Consider the following 23,132-nt stretch of genomic DNA (forward strand, 5'->3'; position numbering starts at 1 on the left):
TTGGTTTGTGAAACACTGGCGGTCCAGAGAGAGGTCAATAGTTCTAGTTCTGTAGCTTGAGCTGCGTTCCTCTTTTCTAGCTGCGTAACTTTATCAAGAGCAAAAACAGAACAGTTTTTGGGTTTGATACCAGGTTTGGGTTTAATACCATTTTTTCACAAAAGCTGTTTCTGTAGTTGCTGAGGAATGTTTATACAATTGCAACTGGGACATGAGATAATTTCTTAATTAAGATGTGGTACAAGGTGTATGAAAATATTTGAGGGCCCTTTAAGCTAATTCATAAAAGATGGTAGATCTTTTTCTTCTCCTTCATCCCTGACACTGTAGTAGCCCAACTTTGTAAGTGGTGGCTTGTCCAATATAGGTCTAGGGGGAAGGTGGTTGACTGGGTTTTGTGGTGTGTTTATGTTAGTGTTTTTTTTCTCTAATTTGTTGTTAATCATCCAGCTGTTCCTGGTTTCCTTGACGTGACTGATTCAACAGCAGTTACAAAGATTGCAACTACCTGGTGCAGCAGCAGCCTGTCCCTCCACTGTACTTTTTTATGCCCCGCCTATAGGTGCTTTGTTTATAGGTTTAAATGAAGCAGTGAGCAGATGTCAGAGCCATCTCTTTCCTTTCTTCCTCTTGGCTGGCAGGATGGACAGTTTTTTTGGCTTCTTTCAGATCATTTGATGTAAAAGTGTTTCGTGGTTACAGTAATAGTCCCTCAAGGTAAAATGTCTTTCCAAGCAATTCGAAATTAGATTTAGAGAAGCTTTTCTCACAGAAAAAGTTAACAGATCAAAGTTGTTTGCTGTATTTGAGATGTACATATTGTTCCTTCACACAATTTGGAGATGCATATGTCACAATAATTTTCAGTTGTTTAGAACTCTGTCGCTTATTCCTCTTTTAATGTATTTTCTATTTCAGACTGATGATTGTAGGGGTACTATTAATAGCAGGAGATGGATCAGTAAAACTTAAAAATGTTTTTTGTTAAAATTTCAAGAGGGAAAGAGGGAAGTGATTCAATTATGGAAAGATAGAGTAAGGAACATATTAAACAGGTATGAAATGTATTATATCAAGTTGCCTTTTATATCACACATAAGCCTTGAAAGAATGAAATAAGTAACAGTGATGTACCATTTTTCAAATAGCTTCTTTTTATTCTTTCCACTATAGAGATGTTTAAATTCTGAAATCAAACAATCTTATGTCCTTACCTTGAAAATTGTTGTAGATACATTGTGCTCTGTTACACTGGTTACATTTGGCCAGCCTTACAGGCACTTTAGGAACAGCAAAGGTCACAAGTTATGGAAACTGAGAGTCAGACAGTTTAAGGGAAACTTTCAAAAATAAACCACAGTCCATCAGAAGAATGTAGTAGTTAAAGTAAATCTGGGGGAAAAAATCATGCATGAATCCTGTATTTGAAAAGTATCTAGAATGACAAGCTTCCCTCATTCTGATATGAAAATTACAGTTTTGATGATTTTGTATTTCAGAAAGTGATCATAAAGTAAATAATCTTTTATGTGGTGATCATCATATGATAATTATTCTGAATAAATTAATTTAGTCAGTGAAACAAAGAAAAATTTTGTATAGAAATTCATGAAGTCCCAGTCTAAACAAGGAACTTATCAATGCAGTGAATCAAAAATAGACACCTTTTTAAGGGTCAGTGATGAGGAATATATGGTAATACTCTTTAACAGGAATTCTGATAGTACTTTTGGTAAAACATTCAGATTGCTGTTAGTTTTTTTGGTATGGTTTAAGGTTAAAATCGTGCTGAGCTTTAGGTTCAAGACCACACTCTGGTCCCACCCTTATTTCTCTTCTCCACTCCAGCTCTATAAATGGATAAAGGAAGAGCCCCTGCCAGTATGGGAACTGAAAAGAGCCTGCTACAGGTTGGTCTGCAGGACCATGCAGCTCTGGCCTAGAAGCTCTTGCAAGAATGGCTGAAGAAATAACAAGGTTGGGAAGAAGGGGGACTGGTGCACTTTGCATCACAGTAATTGCAGATTGTGGAGTGCCAAAGGCCAGGTCTTCTTGAGTAGAGCTATTCAGAGACATTTTTGCCTAGTGTCCTCTTGCCATGCTTCTCACATGAGAAGTACAGTACAAAGCATATGCCCTGATCTTCATGGATTTAAAAAGCTTTTGTGTAAATGAATGCATATCCAAGGAAAATAATTTTTTATAGTTGGACACATAATTGTAAATGTGATCCAATTACTCACCTTTGTATGAGTCTGAAAAGTTCTTTCACTATACACCTGTCTGTAGTGGGAGGCAGAAGACACAAGAACAAGAAACTGACATTTGGGCCTATAGGGTGTGCTGCCTTTTAGTTGTGGCTGATGCAGTGTAATGAAATTGTTAAGCCTAAAATATATCTTATTACAGACTGCGTAATCCAAATGTGTGAAGGAAAATTACCTTCCTTCGTTTCCACAGATGAACATTTCAAGTTTGGCGAGGTTGACAGTCTCCTTGATAATGGTCAGTGGGAACTACAGAAAATAAATATCCTTTAAAATCAATTTTAGAAAAAGGTCCTATAACCAAAACTTTTTAAAGACCTGTGTAATACCAATAACTTTCATGGTTTTAGCACACAATTTTTACACAGGCCATTTTACTGTACAAGGCTCTTCAGATTTTTCATAACAGAGAAGACTGGAGAAAGAAACTTTTATGGTCACACATAATCTTGTCAAATTGTAAACATCTCTAGTGTAAGTAGCCTAATATTAAGATTATCCAAAATATTCCATTATAAACTCTACTCTCATTCTCAGTCTGACTTAGATACTCTTTAACAACAGGGGTTTAAATTTTCTGTGCCAGACACCTGACTCAGCTTCATGTGTTGATTTTGCTTTTTAGCTTCTTGCTTTAAAACTTGAACAGAAGTGATGGTTCTGCTTTTTCTTAGATCCAAGTGAGAAAGAAATGTATATGGCTTCATCATTAAAAACAAATTTCTTTTAGATACTTTTAATTTTTTTTTAACTTGAAAAAAATAATCATGTTCCCTTATTTTAGGTTAAACATGATACTTGTTTATTTCTGCTAGGCATATGTGTATCGTGATCTTTGAGAAAATCTACATACTTTTAAGCATTAAAAAAAAGACATAGGAGACTTGGATTTATTTGTAGCTAGAACACACTAGATAAAAATCTAATGCAGTTTTCAATCTAGGCACCTAAATTCCATCTTGTAGGAAGAATCTGTTATCCATATATACCCACCTTTATCTTGTTGGGAAGGAAGGAACCTGGCTGATCTGAAAGTAGCTGGTAGAAGATGTGTGTGTGCCTGAATGCTAGAAGTCATGATAAGGAGCCCAAAAAGAGGGAAGGGAAACCAAGCTGTGAGCTGGCTGAAAGGCAAAGGAGTGGAAATGAGGGAAGGCTGGCATGGAGAAATGTCACGTTGGGCAGAGACCCAGGAAGACGAGGACTGAACACAGTACTTCGAAGAGAAATACTAGAAATGGTGAGAAAGACTGGACCACTTGCCATCTGGCCTCAGACTGACTGAATGGCATTGAAGTTGTTGTGAAACGCATTGGTTGTGTATGGCTTTCAAATGTTCTTCAGTTACATGGAGCTTCCATTAGTAAGTGTTATATACTGAGATTAACAGGATTTTACTGACTTCTGTTTATGATACTGGCTTCTGTGGAAGAGGTTAGGGCAGAGCTTTGACTGTGATTTTGTGTGCTGTAAGCTTTTTTTTTGTATATAATACTCTATATACTCTATGCTATCATGTGTTGCTTCAGCTGCTGTTTTCTACTGGTTTCCTGAAAATGCAGTGTTGGTAACACAAAGATACAGGACAGCATGGACAAGTCGAGTCTCTTTTTTTTTAATTTTAACTTTTGAGTATCTACCTCCAACTCTAGCAACACTTGTTTAATGTACTTTAATTTGCAGTTTAATGTGCTACAATTATTAACATTTTTCTAAAAACTTCAGCAATAAGAGCTCTCCACTTTGAAAAAACAGCCCTAATCCCTACTACTGTCAGATCATGTGTTCTTCTGGGGACTGAATCATTTTGCTTGGAAGACATCTTTAAGGTCATCAAGTCCAACCATCATCCAAAAACATTTTGTTCTCAGTCCAATATATTGCTGTCTTACAGGAGCCTTTCAGTTGTGCAACTGATGTATTGGGTTGTAGCTTAACCTTTTTTTAAATGATTCTCATTTTCCTACTTCCTGAAGAACCTTCCAAATGTTACATTTTAGATGTTTTAAAAGGCTGCCAATTTGAAGTCAAGAAAAATGATTTTTTTGTACATTTTCCTCTTTTAGCATCAGTTTAAATGTTACAGTAAGCTAACAGGCACATAATAGGGTTTAACATTAAAAATGTCATTCCATAGCTACTGTATTCATTCTGCACTTAATGATTATTTAGCAGTATAACTGAATGTGCCACTGAGTTATGATAGAAAACATCGACTCAAACTTTAATTCCTTATAGCTTTTTTTGTATGTCCTTATATTTTTTACTGATCTATAAAAAAAGTTCTTTGTTTTGTTTTCCCTTTTATAGTTGTTTGAGATCACAGTGCCTCTTTCCCATGGCCCCAAACCTGTAACAGTCAGTTTTGCCAATCACACGTCCTGCCGATGCATGTCGAAGTTGGATGTTTACAGACAAGTTCATTCCATCATAAGACGTTCCTTACCAGCAACTCCAACTCAGTAAGTACCAGACTTGTATCTTAAGTTGTACTCTGTTTATACAAAATGTCAAGACACTGAACAGAGATAGAAAATTATCACTTTAGCTGAGTTGGCAATGATTTGGAAAGAGTTAGTAAAATTTTCTGCAAAGTGTTTTTTAACTCTGAATCAGCCTTCCTGAACTTAACTAAAATGTTACAGTAAGTAATTTAAAAATTTCAGCCACATTCCCCACTAATTTTCTGTACTAGCAAAGAGTAGAATTTGTGAAAAAGTAGCTCTAGTTCCTTCTGTTGGGTGTCTCCAGTCCTCAAGCTGAAATACATAGTGTTTTCTTCAGGTTCTGCTAACTTGGGGTTCGTATCAACATCATCTTCTCATGGGTTTATGTGTGCTTGATGCTTTCTTCATACTGTCACTCTGACTTCTTCTGTGGTTAGTTTGAAATGCTCCCAGCTGAAGCCAAGCTGCTCCAGGTGTGAACTGTTTTTTTAAACTAGAATACAATAATATGTCTATAAATTATCTGTGCTGTTTCTCAAGCAGAATCATGAGGCAGGCAAAAGGACGTATGTGCCAAGTGAAGGAGCAAGTGTGAGATCATTAGCAGAATGAAATCAGGAAATGCTAGCTTGATAAAACATGAGGCAATGCAGAGTGTCAAACTACAAACTGTCTTTACAAGCAAAGAGTTGTTTAATGTGGTGAAGGGGAGTGGTGTACTTGAATGGTGATCACGGAAGAATGGCGCAGTGCTTGTGTTTTTGAGTGCATGAGTAATGGTGCTCAGGGGAATGAGAAGTGCTTAAAATTGTAATGTACGTGCTGCCTTAATAGCTGAGGATTTTAGAAATACTACAGAAACAGTAAGTGACACAGTCTGGATGCATGAAGTTAGGCATGACTTGTTAAAAGTTGTAGTGTCACTTGCCATGATAGAGAAATTGCAATCAAGGAAGATGAGATAATATGTTAAATAAATATTCCATCTATGGTGTACCTGCTTGCTTAGTGCAGTCATTCTTTAAAAAGGCACCAGCTGCTCTTAAGATTTTTTGCTTTCTTTGGTACCACTACCTTGGCTGCAAATCTCTTGCAGGAAAAGAGCACTTAACTGTTCCATTGTTTATTGTATTTCATTTCTAAAGTGAAGAGGTGTCACTGCTGAAGTCCAAATCTCTCAGTTCAAGAAAGCTGCCCAAGACTTGAGTGGCTCATGAGAAAGAGGCAGTTGATGGTACATAACCTCCATGTAAAGTGGAAAGGAATCTGATCAGATTATTTCATTTTTTGAAATCAGAGTTTCTCTTCACAGCTTTCATTCAGAAACTATTATCAACTGTCTTTTGACATATATATGTTTGAAAACCTTTTTATACTTAAAAAAAAACATAAAAATTTATGCCTATTACCACCTATGCAGTATTTGGCATGTAAATGTCTTTTATACTGGTCTATTTTCTGTATGAGGCATACCTTCAAGGGTTAGATCTGTTTCCAAACTACATTAGGAAAGTACAAATATCAGCTTCTAGAAGTCAGAGCTAAAACTTGAAATGTGAGAAGTTATCTTCAGTATGTGGTTGAAAATTCTTGAGAACCTTAATTAGTAATGGATTTGATAGGAGTTAAAAATGAGATCATGAATGAGCTGAAGCTCTTAGAAAGATTTTTGTAAAGGAGGGAAGCAAAAGCTATCAGCACCTAAAATTGTTCTATTTTTTTTTCTTGAGTTCTTATGATAAATCAGCAGTATATTTCATTCCACAGGTGTCATATGGCAAACAAGACCTGTCCAAAAAATCATATTTGGAATAACCAAATTTGCAGATGTTTGTCACAGCATGATTTTGGTTTCTCCTCTCACCTTGGAGATTCTGGTAAGCAGTTTTGCTTGAAGATCTAAATGCAGTTCCATGTTTTGATTTTCCTAAAGGATACATTAAAAGCATGAAAATTAAATAGTTGAATGGTTTTCTTTATCAGTGACATGACTGGTTGTTGCTTCTCTTTTGACATATGCTTGCTCTTAAAACACCTGAAAAGGTATGGATTTGCTGTAATTTCTTCACTTGAAATAGGTGAAGGGTAGACACAAACTTCTGATAATTGTGCAGCAACTTCTCTGCTGTATTTTAGACACATCTGAAGGATTCCATATTTGTGGACCAAACAAAGAACTGGATGAAGAAACCTGTCAATGTGTCTGCAAAGGAGGCTTGCGGCCCTCAAGCTGTGGACCTCACAAAGAATTAGACAGATCTTCGTGTCAGTGCATGTGCAAAAACAAACTCCTCCCTGCTTCCTGTGGGCCCAACAAGGAATTTGATGAAGCTAAGTGCCAGTGTGTATGCAAAAAGACCTGTCCTAAACATCAGCCACTAAATCCTGCAAAATGCATCTGTGAATGTATAGAATCTCCTAATAAATGCTTCTTAAAAGGAAAGAGGTTCCACCACCAGACATGCAGGTAAAAACTCAGTCTTTAGCCTTTTCCTTGTGTTTATGGTATAAAAATTTGGGTTGTGTCTTGTTGAATGAATGCTTTGTAGTCTTAAGTAAACGGCCCGTCTTCAATTCAGTTTGTCTTCTATGACTTTTACCATCTCTACGAGACAACTAGGCAGAATGAGTATTTGAAATCATGTTTAATTTCCTGTACCTTACTACTACTTCATGTGATTTTAATTTTTTTTCCTTTTGATGAAATGAGCTGCAAGTTTAAGCACTGTGGGGTTTTATGCTATTTAAAATCTCACTTTATTTTCCACCAAGTAGTTCAATTCAAATAACTCAAATATTCCTAATTAGAATTTTCAGTTCCTAAATTTTTTCCTGATCCATCATGTTACTCACATGCAATCACAGAATGGTAGGGGTTGGAAGGAACTGCTAATGATGATCTAGTCCAACCCCACTAGTAGAGCAGGATCATAGAGTAGATCACTCATCTGATACTAAGGATTCATGAGTGCATAGCTCTGTGTGACTTCTGTGAAAAGTAGGCATATATAACTGTAAACCACATGACCCACATTCATCATTTAAGTAGGATTTGGTGAGGAAGAAAACTCTGTAATTACTTTATGTATCACAGGAACTTCCATTATTTCTATACCCATAGCAGTAGCAGTCTGTATATAACAACCTAAATTACTTCAGGTTCTGAGAAACAAGCAATATTATTTCTGCTTTGTATAATTCGTAAGGAACATTTTCCTTTAAAGTGAATTTGTTAAAATAGAAACAGTGCCATTTGGAGCAGCAAGATCACTTTTAATTGTATGGAAAATATTTCTGTTATATTAATGACAAATAACTTCAGAAGTGTCCAGGCCCTGGAAATAGAAAATAGCAAAGGGAGACATTTAAATGTTTGTAGTGATTTGTTGTTTATGGAAAGTAAACATTATGTATTTTTCAATGTAACATATATTTATGCCAGCTAATTACATTGCCATATATATATATATATATATATATATATATATATATGTTTCTCTTAAATAAAGAAAAAATGTCCAATATTAGGAATGGCATCTGTGTTGAAGTCTCTAAAACAGAGGGAAAGATTAATAATAACTTGTATTATGTGTTTTCCTATGTTAGGTCTTTGATTGAAACAGAAGAGCTATTACAACCATAAGAAATGATTTCTTCTGTATGACTCAGTTATTTCAATTTCATGTTTGCAGAGTGAAAAAACGCCAACATGATCACATGAGCTTTATTACGTTACAAAGCCTTACCTAGTACTACTCCAGTGTGCAGTTCCAGCAGTGCTACACCTAGAAATCATGTGTATGTCAAAAGAACAATCACAGCTGGAAAAGTCAGCTGTTTCAAAAGCTAAGAAATGCCATATTAAATATCTGATGCCACCTCTATTGATATAAAGACTTAATATCTGAAAGAGAGAATTGAGCCTAGCTTTTCTGTGTGATGTTATAGTTGAGTACAGATCAATTTCTAAGCAGCTCATCTTTGTTTGGAGAAAAAGATGTGTCTGCGGTGCTACTCTACAACCAGTAACAGGTTTCTTACATTCTGTCTGCCACAAACTTTCTCAAAAAGGAGTGAAAAACTTGCAGCATCCTGTTTTTTAAAGAAAGATACCTAACTCTTATGAGATCACATAAATGGAGGCAAGTCTCTACAGGTTTGTTCAAGGTGCTCGATACCTGGACATAAACAGAATCCTGTGACCACATCCTAGACAGCATCCTGTGCAGAGAAGCATGCCTCATAGGTTCTGGGATTGAAGCACCAAAGTTTTTATGCACTGTACCTAAAATACCTTTACCTCTAATGATTTACCCTGCTCCAGAGGAAAAAGATACAAAGTCATTTGCAAAGCACAGGACGTGAAGAAAGAAGAAAATAAGTAAGATAAAAAAAAAAAAAAACCAAACTCCATACTTTTGAGGTGATCAGGCTAATACCACCACTGAAAGTAGCATTTCTACTTCAAGCTCATCCTCATAATGGAGTTGTTAATCTACCCAAAATTACAAACCTGGGCATTCAGTAGCAAAAATTCACACTGACCATAAAGAGAAAGCTGAAACTGACTCACCCAGCACTGTATATACTGACTGAACATCTTTCTTACCTCCAACTTGCTCAGATTGCCCTCATCAAAACAGACATCTGTCACATGAAAACACTCTGTAAACAACATTCAGCCCAAATCTTTTGAAAGACCTGGCCTATTGTTCAGCAGAGTTTCCTAAGGAAACCACATTTATGTAGTTACAATGCCTCCACTGCTATTCACCCTGTGCTATCACCTCAAAAATTTATTTTGGTCAGTTTTGCAGGGCCTGATAACCAGGCACTTCAGCTGCAAAGTATTTTAGAGGAGCAGAGGGGGTTTCTTGCTCTGTTGAAATCTCCCAAATAAGGATAAGACTGCAATAACCTGACCTTGACTGCTGCTAGACATAAACTCACATGGGAGTGATGCTCTATAATAGCACTCTCAACTGTAACTTAAGTTGAAGCTCACAGTTCACAAGGAGATATGAATCCCAAACAAAGTGAACTCCACATATTTAATAATTACGTGACTGCTTTTAATTGTGTACAAAATAAGAGTTTGTCTTTTTCTTATCTTTCTCTTATTTCATTTTATGATCCTTCAGTACATGAAATAGTCTAAATGCTATGTCAGAGACAGGGAAAAGGCAAGTGAATTTAGTGTGTCATCCATTGCACCTTGTTTTCCCAGAACAGACCTCCTCCTGTTTGCCTATTTGCTCAGAGTATTAGATCCTTTGACAGATAGTTTTGTTACCTTTTATAGTGATTTCCAAACCTTATTGTGCAAAAGATCAGTAAGACTTTGAGAGATTCCCGAGGGAATGTCTATTAAGTGGCACAAAATAATGTTACTCCTTTAATTACAGAGATCACACTGGTGAGCTAATCTATGATTAATGACATTGAAAACACTGAACAAGATGTGGCTAGTTAATAAATGTCACGTTTGCAGTCTTCCTCATTCCATATTGTTTTCCTCATAGCCATATTCACTGGTTGAACTACCTGGTGTGCATTAATGTAACTGTAATCTAGACCTCACCTTGTAAACAAATTATTGCAGAGTAGTAACTTGGTATCCCAAACAAGCAGAGGACATATTAACTAATTACTGACTTGTAATGATAGTAAGGGTATCCACAAGCTTGAAATAGGAATGACCTAGAGAAGAGGATAGTGACATTGCCTTAGTACAGTGTACTGTGCTGTCTTTGAACTGACATATGAATTATAGTAATAAATCATCATATCAGTGTTTCACAAGCAGGCACACATTATTTAAATGCAAGTTTTATGTAAAACTTTGTTGAAAGTCAAAACATATACTTTTGTCTTCTGGCTCATTGCCAGTGTCTGGGAAAAAAAAAATAAAACCTCAGACTTGTACTTTGTCTCCATTATACACCAGAAAGTATTTAGCATTGTTATTGTAAGGTTATTTTAGGTCAAGTTCTTGTTTTAATAGAAAAATAAAATAGGAAAAGGAAGAGTTCAGGGACAACCACAGATATTATCTTTGTATAAGTTCTATTTTTCAGTCAGCAATCTTTGAAGAAAAATCCTACTGCTTCTTAGGTAGATGTGACTTGCAGTTTAATAATTTGTTAAACTTAGTTTATTCCAAAAGGGACTATTTCTGTTCTATTTTCTTTAAGATTTATCATAAACATCCAGTCTTTGATCTTACTTAAGAATGCACATAGATGCAATATGAAGTGTAGATACATTCCCACTGGCCTCAGAGTGGCTATGGGAGTTTGCAACTAGAAAGGATGTTCTCATTTTCAAGATCAGAGTCACAGTGTAACATAAGTAGACAAATCTTTCTCAGGCTTATTGCATTAGTGAATAAGGTTAGAAACTCCTGGGTAAGAAGATGGCAGATTTGATTATCACGTGATTCTGGATTGCCACCTCAAACTGACAGCATTCAGTAGGTCATAGCAAGCTAATTTGAGTACAGAAAGATATGAGTGTTGTCAAAATTAAATCTAAAAAATGCTAATTAAGACTACAACCAGGCAACATGTTAAAAATATTAATGAGTAACTGTTGCAGTGGAATAAGTTCTCTTCAATAGCATTCAGTATTCTTTCATTGTCTTTTGTGAAGAATAGTCCAGGTAAAACTATTTGCAAGAACATAAACGGACGTTTGCAGGAATTAAATATCCCATGAAGAAGTGGCAATCAAAATGCACATGGATTTCTATGCCAAGGTAATATCAATGATGACACTATATTAATGGCCACTTTTTTCATTTCTTTAGCTGTTACAGACCGCCGTGCACAGTGCGAACGAAACGCTGTGAGGCTGGATTTTATTTCAGTGAAGAAGTGTGCCGCTGCGTACCCACATACTGGAAAAGACCACATATGAATTAGTGAAGAGAGCACTACTTGCTGTTTTGGGGTGTATTTTCCCATTAGAACAAAAAAAAGAACAACAGAAACTGTGCAACTATTTGGAATTAAATGTTCACCAGGGACCCTGTGGGGCTTTCAGAGACAGACACCTTGTGCTTTTCTTGGAGATGTGGAAAGCAAATGTAGAAGATAACTGGGGTTCATGTTTTGTAAAGAACTCAATAAGGACTTATTTTCTGCCAATGACCAAACAGCCTAGGTTCTCCTTCTTGTGATTTTTTTTTTTTAAGAGATAATGACTATATAATTTATTTCCACTAAAACTATTGTGCAGCATTTCTGTTTATAGCAGTAACAATTGTTAAAGCTCACTGTGATCAATATTTTTATATCATGCAAAGTATGTTTAAAATAAAATGGAAATCGTATTATATAATAGTGAGAATGTTTAATCATCTGCCTGAAGAAAGGAACTACAATTCAACGTTACCAGGGTTCTTAAAAGGATGAAAGGCAATTAAGAGAATGCACTTTTATGAAAGGAAAATTACTGACATTTTCTCATACCTGTTGTATATGTTATTTGAAATAGAATGACCCAGTGATATTTCTGTCTCTAGAACAAAATTAGCAAACTAAATAGAATTAATAATTAATTAAAGCATTGGAGATCCTGTACATTGCCTCAGGGTAAGGACTGTGTTTAAGGGGCACCAGAAACTATTCACATTCCAATATTTTCACTTTCTATGATTTCTTTTTAGCATTACTAAAGAGTAATATAAAATCTCTATTGAAGGTTATCAGTATGAAAGTGGAAATACCAAGTATGCTTTTTATTTAGTATTACATGCCGTATCGTAAAATTTACAACTAAATAATTCAGAATGCTTTGGTGCACTTTACTCTTTCATATAGTCATTCAGATATTTTGATCAACAATGTACGTGTGTGCAAAGGAGAAAAAATATATTCCAATGGGAGCATGAAAGGACTTCTGCCAGTCTGGTATGGATTGACATAATTCCTTCACTAAAAATTGTCAATGACTTCTCTTTATTAAAGAGAATGCAAAATCAAACATCTACAACTCTAAAAAGAGGTAAGATTTTTAATTTGCATGGCAAGAGCAGTGTGCATAGAACTATTCAAACAGTCCGTTCAAAATTCTTGTGTATTTAGGTATAAGTTCCTAAAACAGAAGGAAACGTAATTTGATTACTGAGTCCTCACTGTGGGTTGAGACAGGCTGTCAGGTAGCCAGGATGAGAGGCATTTTGAGAGTTCACACTTTCCATCGTATGTCTGATGGCTGAATATTGTTTCTGAGAGGCCAGTTGTTTGTTATCCAAACACGGATGAAGATTAGGCATACAAATATTGAGGAGTATCTTTATTATTGTTTTACCTCTCCAATCAAATGTAGATATAACTCTGGATGACAATTGTGATATGCAACTTAGGTAGTACAAGAACTCACAATTCCCGTTGGTTGGATTAGTAGATCACGCAAATCATCAGTGTCTAAACTGGCAATGTCAGTCAGTAGCAAGAGGTTCATGGCCAGAAGTTCATTCACAGTATTAGTAAAGATCCAGGCATCTACTTCAGTGTGTTGGCTGCTTGAAGGAAGCCTCAATATCTTAAGAAGTCAATAAAGAGAAAACTTCAATGAAGACTTGAAAAAACAAGCTGTAAGTGAAACACCCAAAACAAGCTTTTTAATTTCTGTCTAAGACCAATACAGAAGAGGTGCAGTGGGGGAAGGACAAGTCAAATCTGAAACTAGGAATATAGCTAAGTAAGCCACTATCTAACAGATAAAATATGTGGTTGTGGTTAAAAAGGAGGCAGGCATAAGTGAAGACAAAGCAAAACTGCATTCCAACAAGTGATTCTATGTAGGTTATTAAAAAATGCATGCTACAATACTGTGTTCACTTTACATGTCTAAACTGTTTGAAAGAAGTTCATGAAAACACAGCTAATAAAACCAGATGAGTAGAACAATATATACAAGCAGTTGATAGTGTTCTCTGGTAATCAAGTTCTCCAAATCTGTTTTAAATGAAAATAGTGTGGGTTTTAAAAATACATTATGCACCATAACACAATAAATATCACAGTTATTATCATTTGTATAGGTTACAGATTACCCATTCTGTGTGATAAAATGTCATTCTGTTTATCTCACAAAATCATTCTTAAGTGTTTTATCTGTGGAGAAATACAAAGTGGTGGCATAGTTTGCTCAGCATCTATTATATAAAGTAGTTGATAGATTTACATAATTTTCAGTTTGGAAGTGTTGTTTATTATCATTTATGCATCTTCATTTCAAAACTTAATTTAGTATTTTTAGAATATATAAAAATACTATACAGCTTAAAAAAAGATCTGAAAATATAGGTGCTAATTTTATGTGCAAGTTATTCTACACTAACTCTGAATAAAGAGCTTAAATTGTGATTTGTCTAAAACACCTATACCTTCTACAAATAATACAAGGGTGGTGAGACAGAACTCTCGTAACTGCAGTGAATCACATTTAATGGTAAAGAGATTTATGATAGATTTATGATCTGGATGAGTATCTTAAGGACATGGTCTAACAGTTGTGTACAGGGAAATATTAGGTTATGGTCTTTTCCAACCAGGCAATTCTGTGATTTCATCAGGAATTTACAACAGTTTCTGTACTCCTTGAATAACATGCTGCATGGAGGCCTTAAATTATACAGAGCAACCATTTGCTACCTGTATTAGCAGAAGGACATACTATTTACACTATATAACTGCTGTTAGTCTGCTGACATGTTTGCTTAATTCATGTTCAGTAAGTTGACAGTAAATCAGGGCAGCATGAAATCTAGCATATGTATCATATTGTCTTGAAAGGCTTTGTGTTAGGGTTGCTTTCAGTATTCTTACTTTCACTTTTCAGATCTCAGTGAACAACTCCAGATGCCCATTAACATCTCTCCCTCTCTGAGTTTCTGGAAGTATAACTCACTATCACATCTATGCCAAAAGCTAGGAATGAAATAATTTATACAGCCAGTAAGCTCATCAACAGATTAACCCAAGGAACAGACTGTCTTCTTTTAAATATTATTAAATTTATATTTAAGGAGATGTCATTTAAAGATTATTTAATTCATTAAAGACTTTTTAATTTTGCATTATTGTAAGGTCCAAAAGGCAGCTCTCAAGTAGTAAAGTTTAGAGGTGTTCAACTCAGAATTTTCAGAACTTTTGGGTTTTAGTCAATGTTATAGCAGTAATTTTTAATGTTACAGGATTTTTACTTTATTGTTAGTTGGTAATTTATTTAATAGAATCCTTTTTTCTCTCTTTTCCTATTTCAGACAAACTTTCTGAGAAACAACCCAGGACAGCTTTCTGGCTGAGTGATGAAATGGATCAAATGGAACAGGTATTTATTTTTATTTTAAATGTAATAAATACAATGGACTAATAAAGACTAATAGAATTAGTCTAGCTTAGTGCAGGTTTAAGGCTCCAGATTACACTGGAGTGCTTAGAAGCTATGGATAGGTCAAAGCATTTTCATAGAATAAGATATCTGGGCTCATCTCATCTATATTTTTGGAATCCGAACATATTTTAGCTATAGTGTGAAGCTGTGAATCGGGAAGCCTTACTTCAACTTGAGAATGTAGAGAATTCAGATCTTTTTCCTGGGCAATGGTAGCTGATCAGTTCCTGACAGACACTGACATTCCAAATGAGTTCCATCAAACTCTTTGTCCATTTTTTTACATTTATAATTAGTCGTACGTGGTCGTTGAACTCTTCTGCTTTTCCCCCTTTCTCAAACTACTTCGTTTAGATTTCTGGACCATATCTCAGTCTCAGTCTCTCCATAAGAATTTCTGTATTCTGTTTCAGCCTTTCTCACCTGTCACTACTAACTCAAACCCTACCATTTCCCTTTTATATCAAATCTCTCACTAAAAAAGGCATGGCTTTCTTCTCTATTGACATTAAGACCTCTTTCCTCTCTGTTTTAAATAGTTATGCCAACATAGGGATTAATCTGGTTTAGATTTCTAGTGGTACTCTTAACTACATGTGCTTGAAAGAACAAGTGTTAAAAAGATGTCTGAAACTTCACATTCCAAGTGTGCAGATCAATCTGTCCAAACAAATAATAAAAATTACTATATCTGAGAACCTCCCAAAGCAATGTTGCAAATAAAAATAATGGATGCATAAATCACCCTAGCAGATTACACTTGAAGCATAAAAGACAATTTATGATGTCACCCTCTCTGTAAAATGCAAGCTTTAATTCTGCTGGATGCTGTCTCTGCAGTCCTCAACATGCAGTCCTCAACAACGTCCAGCATAGCATTTGAAGCTAAGCTCAGCCTTGTATATGTTCACATCTCATTCACACTGTGTGGAAAAAAAAAAAATCTAGGGCTCAATGGCAGGTTAGAAGACTTTTCAAACATGACACAAAAAAAGCCAAGGTCTGGTCTGTTTCAGAGATGTATTTACCTCTATGCTTTACATCAGTGGGAAAACAGATGAAACGTGGTCACAGGATCCTTCCCAGATGGATAATGCCATTTTTAAGGATACTATGGTGTTTGTAAGTTCATGTTTCCTTCATATGATGAATGTGCTTTCCATCAGCCTGCACCCTGTCCAGTAATTTGGATGCAGAAAGCTATTACTTGGCAGAACACTTTAGTCCATGGGTTAACTTCAAGGTACCTAGTTTATTGTTTCAAGTTACTCTCACCAGCTTTAAATAAACCGTTTATGAGATACTTACTTTTAAATACAGTAAATAACCTATTACTGAAGCACTAAAATATCTTGGACTTGTATTGCTTTCAGAAAAAAAAAATTAAAAACTGAACATTTGAGCAGACATGCTGCTTGGAACCTTATCTGGAATTAACTAAAATTAAAGTAAGCCTAAAACAAGGAAACAGTGAAATATTTTTCTGAGACTAGGTCAAATCGGTTACAGTAAGTAGAGGAAGATGTAGTACTAACTTTTACTTTCACTTCCAAATGATGACAATACATGCTTTGTGTAAGATAAAGCATTTATCAAAGGTAATTTTCAAAAATAAGAGAGTTTTAAAATGCATATTGTGTACATATTATTGTCATCTGTGGGGGAGCTATAAAACTGAAAGCATTTTCATATATTTATTTGCAAGAACAGGCAGGGAAGTCCTAAGATGTTTTAATATTGCTGACAGTATATGTGCAAAAAGTATTCATTTGAAAGATCAGGAACAGGTTACCCTTCAGAGAATCCAAGAGATCAAAGTTCATCTATACATTCAGTACAGTACTGCATTACTCCAGTACATTACAAACATCCAGATTTCCCATATCTTTACTATGACAATTCTTTAGCTATTTAAGGCTTACCAGTTAATGTTTCCCTTAATTAACTATTTACTATTGTTGTTTAAAACATACAGGAAGTGCACCTTATAGTCCTCAACTGTAGTTTATTTTGAAAAGTACTCCTGAAATAACTTTTTATTTTAGTAACTCTAACAATGATATGACAAAAAAGGCCATAAATAACCAGACAGTTTAATAAAACTTCACCTTTCACAACCCACAGTCATGGTCCAGTTAATCAGTCTACCACCAGCCAGAGTCCTGCAGAACTGTGTATGTTGGGGTTCCTAAACCAGCATACTCACTCTGACTGCTTTCAGGTTGGACAGGCAGCTGCAACCATCAATGCTGCCAAGATCCTGGCTGCTTCTATCACACATAAGACAGCTTCTTGGACTTGCTTTTAGCTTGGACTGAGCATCATCTGTCTTAAGAGCTTCTCAAACTCCCAGGAAGAAAGATCAAAATACTCAGGAAAGCAAAAAATCAATAAATAAATGACTAAATAAATAAAGAATTGTCTTGGCCTCTGAGAATAACATCACGAAGATGTTAGCTAAATGCAAGTTAAGGCCATTGTGCCTGCAGGAGATAGCTTGTTGCTGACATCACTGATCATTTCTTTTGGCTTAAATGGTATTATTAATTTTAATGGCATCACTGTAAGACTGTGATCAGTTCAGAGTAGCAAGACCTGGTAAATGTCATCTTGCACTCCTGTTCTTCACAGGTTGCTCTAACACGGCTGATTGCTGGAGGGAAGAACTACACATACTCATGAGTATTGTACCTGAAAACTCTTTACATGTACCAGATAGGGAACTATTGCTGCTAGGACTCTAGCTTGAGAAGACACTTCCAGGTATGGTTTTTGCACAAAATGACAGATGTCTTCTAGAATTGTTGTTAGCTTTTCAAGAGAGTGAGCAATATTGCAAAGCTCAAAGCAGGTCTCATGGAAAAGGACTGAAAAAACCTATGAGGAAACTAAACATCCTACCATTAATGAAGTGTTAGTTAAGTACATTTGAAACAACTCCCACTGACAGCAAAACTGTGTTCTATAAGGGTTAGGAAGTTTTCAAACAGATAGTTAGACTGAATTGTGGTCTCTTAACTATATTGTTCCTGCCATAGGAGTTTGCAATATGGTGAAATGTCATACCAAAAACTAATTAAGTCCTACAAATACTGATGAATTAGCATCTAAAATTTTCTTATTTATCACCAAAAGTCTGTAGAGGAAAACCAAAGGGCATAGAAAGAAAACATATATAAGAGATTAGATTCACAATTGATTTTGTAATTGCTATGAGTGGTACCTAAATTCTAAATTTAGACCCTAAAAATCCTCTTTCATTTATCCTAAATTCACAGGAGGCAAGTTTCCAAACTTCATGTCCCTAGTTCTGGAAATGCCTATAGTGCAGCATAACTATATGCCTAAACTCCATCAAGATGCACAAATTAATGACATCTCTATTTACCCTGTGAAGTAAAACCCAGTAAATATTCAGAAAGTACTAACATCTTTATGCCTAAAACACATGAAGAAGCTTCTGTCACTCCCATCTGTTTGAGTTGTTACACTTTGTTTGAAATAAGTAAATAAAATTGAGATCAGAAATGGAGAATATAATTTTCTACACTATTGTTGATTTTAAAATGTAAGATCTGGATTCAAGTACTGTTTAACTGACTATCATGTTCCTGTAACATGCCAGGAGATGTCAGAGAAGGGAATAAACTGTCCTGGATACTATCGCTTGCTATTAGCTTGTAGTTCTGGGGACTTGGCAAGTATGGGAATAAATCATTTTCTTCTAGTCCACGTGACTAATCCCCATTTCTCACTTTTGCCTTGCTTCTCTTATGTAAGATATGACATGTTTTGTTTCCTTTGACTAAGAAAAATCTTACTGTTGTGAGTGGCAATTGTTCCACCTCCACATCTCTTTTTTTTTAATACTTTCATTAATTTGTAGGATAAACTGGAACAATTAGAACTTGTTCATACTTAAATTTCCATCTGCCTTGTTCAGCCTTGCCTGCTGTGTGCTTGATTCTTTTAGAGCATTTCTTGGTTTTACAATGCTAACCCTTGATATGATTGTTAAATACTTTATATAGTTCATTGAAAACTATAAATTTCCATTTTCTGAGTTCTCATCTTCATGTTTAGGCAGGTATAACCACTGAAAGAATTCAGAAAATTTAAACCTCTTGAAAAAAACAGAGCCTCTTTACTTCAGTGGTTTTAAATCTGTTAAAGATTTGAATAAAGCTGTAGTAATTTCTTTTATGTCAGTAATAAAATTCTGATTTTTTTCCTTCAAACTATCCAGGAAAATCAGAGATCTAAAAGACAAAATGCTGAATTAATTTCTACACATGTAGACTCTTGTCAAGCATTCACCCCCAAGATTATTGTAAATTCATAGTATAAACTTGTGGCAAAAATCAGGGTGAGTTTCATTTTGAAATCAGTACAGAAACACATATTTGCCTTTGGTTGATTGTAATAACTGTCCCATGAGTCCTTCTTGTCATTGCACTCCATGCTGTACAACTGCAAAACTCAAAGATACAGCTGCCATTTTCTGGACATTTTGGCCAGCTGGCATGGTGAGCACTGTATCAACTGCTAAGGTTAGAGAAGAAGCTTTCTTGAAATAACTGTCTCAAGGATTTAGGTGAGCTCATACAAATAAAGAGCACATTTTATCTTAGTGCTTGATGTCAAAGAATGAAATGCAAATATTCATGGTACTTAACCAGCAATACCGTAGAACTGACACCAGTCATCCTGGTAGAATGTTTTGAGGTGATGGATGTTAAACTTGTTTTTTCCAGATGTGAAAAGATAATTGAAAATCCATCTTCATCTTTTTACTTTTCACTACACAATTTGGATACTAAAGAAAGTATAGGAGTCTCAGGGAAGGGGGCAGAGCTAGCAATCCACCCAAGAAGTGGGCTTCAAAAATGCTTAACCTGAGTTTGTGTAAGATATGACAGATCTATACATGGTGCATGAATCTATTTTAAGCCTCATTTTCATTGTTTCTGATTAAGCTGTCTGATAAATGTTTATCTTATAGTAAAAATCTGTCATTGCAGCAATCAGATAACATTCTGCTCGCCTATCTTCAAAATCTACATCTGCATTAATACTTAGCACTCACATGTCCCAATTTATCTTAGCTAAAATAAAAATGTAATTGTCTTTAAAAGTCAAAAACAGTATTCTGGAACTGATAAGAGCTGATCCATTCTACCTCTAAAGCCTTGAAAGTTTTGGGGGGGAGGGGTTTCCTCCCTTTGAGAATATTAATTTTTGCTTATTTATTACTTGTGCTTCATACATTTTATTTTGTTTTTACACCAAAGAAAACATTCACTGTCATCTGCTGAATAGAAAACATTTTCATAAGCAAATGGATGCTTCCATCTACAGAAACACACCATGTATGAGAAAAAATATGTCACTAATGCATTTTTTTAAAAATCATACTGCAATAACTTTTCTTTTTAGTTAGCATTCTGATAAATCCTGTTTTGTTTACAGATTATGCCAAATATTTTGCATTTCTAACTGAGATGCAATGTCCTCATAACAAAGTGTCTAAGAAGTGATGTTAAGCTTATTCTCTAGAGATGCTTAACTACAAATAAAATAGAGAACACTGAAAGGTTTTACTACAACTCAATCAAATCATGGTTCTGTGGTTTCATAGATTTTCAACAAATGAAAAAAGATTATCTAAGGATATGCAGTGAAAAATAAGGACAATAAAAATGGCTTTCTTGCATAAGCATTTTCAGGGCAACATTAGTCTATTTGCTAAACAATCCATAAACTGCAGACTAATTCCCATGGCAAAATACAAACAAGACATATGCTCTGCTTCACTGCATATTTGGATGGGATTTTAAAATGCTCGAAGTGCAGTGCAACCAGGTGTTTAGACCTGGTATTTAGCAGTAGTAAGGCTGTCCCACTATGTAGCTTACGTAGCTCATACATAATATACAGTTTATATATAATAGTCTTCTCCCATACAACATTAACAATACAGCCTTTTTTGATCCATTTCTGTACTTTTCCCACAGCTACTCTTTCTGTGAGGAACACCATTATCTTCACAAGAACCTAGCCATAGTCTCCTTTCTGGCTCCGTGAGGTTATGCATCCTTCCATATGTAATCTCAAACCCCCACATCTATACATATCCTATTAAGAAGCAAAGTTGTTTTGTTACAAAACCTTACAGATAGTTTACCCTCAATGCCTAACTCAAGCCAGTGTTGTGGAACCCAACCTCTTTTACTTCTTCTGTTTTCCATAGCAGTAAGCTGTAATGAAGGTCTGAATGTGGCATCCCATAGTTTCCTAATAAAGCAGCATGGTCTCAAAATTGAGTTTAGTAATTCCAAACATCAGATATTTACATTTCAGGACTGATACTTAGTATCTCCTCTAATCAGACTCACCTCCTCTTCGAAAAGCTGTGATCATGAAAATATCACTCTTCATCCTATTGAGCAAGAGAAATCAGTCTCAATTCTGGTCTCTCAGTAGCGATTTTCTGAGTTCATGCAGGTGGATGACAAAAAGTGCTGTGCCTGAACCTTTCTCATTGTTAGTTACAACTGAAGACTGAAATTTATGCCATTGGGCATGAAATTCTCGTTAAAATGGTTGAATTTTCGTGATTATATAGGGCATAGATACACTGAGAAAGTAATAAGTAGTTTCAGTTCTTTTCAGCATGTGGCAGTCTGCAAATATTTCTGAGCTCATTTACTTCCCAAGTACAAACTTGTATAGTAGTTGCTTATACAGGATATATAATTCCAGCTGTCTTTCCACACAGCATGGTAAAACTGTACAACTGGTGGATGAAAACAGGAAATGTGATTACTTTGGATCAAAGCCCTCATCACTTTTTGCAGTGGTAGGAATGTAGCAAAATTACGTGATGTTATACATTGTATTCTGCTCATTAGTGCAACATTTGCACAGCAGTCAAGTAGCCACTTATTCCCAAATGAATGACTCTGCCAACAGCATTTTTTTAACATTTGAACTAAGAAAGGCTATGTCTTTATTTTTCAGATCCATGAATCACCCAAATCTTCACATCTCAAAGAGCCATAACTCACCACATTTCCAAATGAGCTGACATAAGCCAAACGCTGGAAAGCAATGCAGAAGCAGGAGAGAACAACTATTTCTCCAGGGCCCCAGGGCAACAGGTCCAGAACAGTGACAAAGGAGACTTCAGCCTTGTGCAGGCAGAGCTGTCATTCAGAGGGATCTTGCCAAGCTGAAGGACAAAGTTTGACTGCAGCCTCATAAAGTTCAATTCAGAACCCAACATCTTGGCCAGAATAAGCTTGCATAACCCTACAAAAGGCAGACAGTCTGAAAAAAAAACAGCTTTATACAAAAAGTTCTGAAGATCCAGGTGACCAGAAAGTTGAACACGATCCAGAAAAGCGTACCTGCAGCAAAGAAGCAAGGCTGAGTGAAGAAATTCACAGATATAGCCAGAAGTAAAATGGAAGAGATTATTTTCCAGTTCAACAACACCCTGAGCAAAACTGGAGGCGACCGAGTGTCGAGCTGCTGAGATGGTTGTGGTACACGAGGCAGAGAAGGAGAAGCTGAGGCAAACAGGTTTGTTGTGCCCCAAAAAAGACTTAAGACCACTCCCTTCCACTACCTATTGGGTGATTGTAGAGATTGTAGCTATTTCTCGCTATTTTAGAAACCAAGCATATCAGACACTGCAGGGCTGTCAGGTATAAGTGCAAGGCACACAGAAGACCAGGATTCACTTGGACATCTCAACTGCCACTACATGTAATCTATCTTTCTCTCATCTGGATTTAACCCTGAGCTTTTACTTGCTTACTTAACCATTTTTATTAGTTTTGTTTCTTTTTTAAAGAACATTTTTGATTTAAATACTTTATTCTTCAAATAGATTTCTTAACTAATTTAGCTTTTACTGAAGTCTTACTATGTTCTTGCCCTAAACTGGGTTCAGTAAGTAGTTTTAATGTTGTTTCATCTCCATAGTACTTGCTAAGTTTCCAAATTGCTA

At 35.6% G+C, this 23,132-nt stretch overlaps 1 protein-coding gene across 1 annotated transcript in view; it reads left to right on the top strand.

Moving 5' to 3' along the window:
• Positions 1–11,671, top strand: part of VEGFC (vascular endothelial growth factor C) — a 70,409-nt gene extending 58,738 nt beyond the window's left edge. The window contains 4 exon segments of the mRNA XM_054383316.1: positions 4,578–4,729; positions 6,482–6,591; positions 6,851–7,181; positions 11,523–11,671. Coding sequence (XP_054239291.1) covers positions 4,578–4,729; positions 6,482–6,591; positions 6,851–7,181; positions 11,523–11,637 — 708 coding nt within the window. The 3' untranslated portion in view covers positions 11,638–11,671.
• Positions 11,672–23,132: the final 11,461 nt, after the last annotated feature.

The sequence above is a fragment of the Indicator indicator genome, chromosome 8 (genome assembly GCF_027791375.1).
Source record: "Indicator indicator isolate 239-I01 chromosome 8, UM_Iind_1.1, whole genome shotgun sequence".
In the NCBI taxonomy this organism is placed as follows: Eukaryota; Metazoa; Chordata; class Aves; order Piciformes; family Indicatoridae; genus Indicator; species Indicator indicator.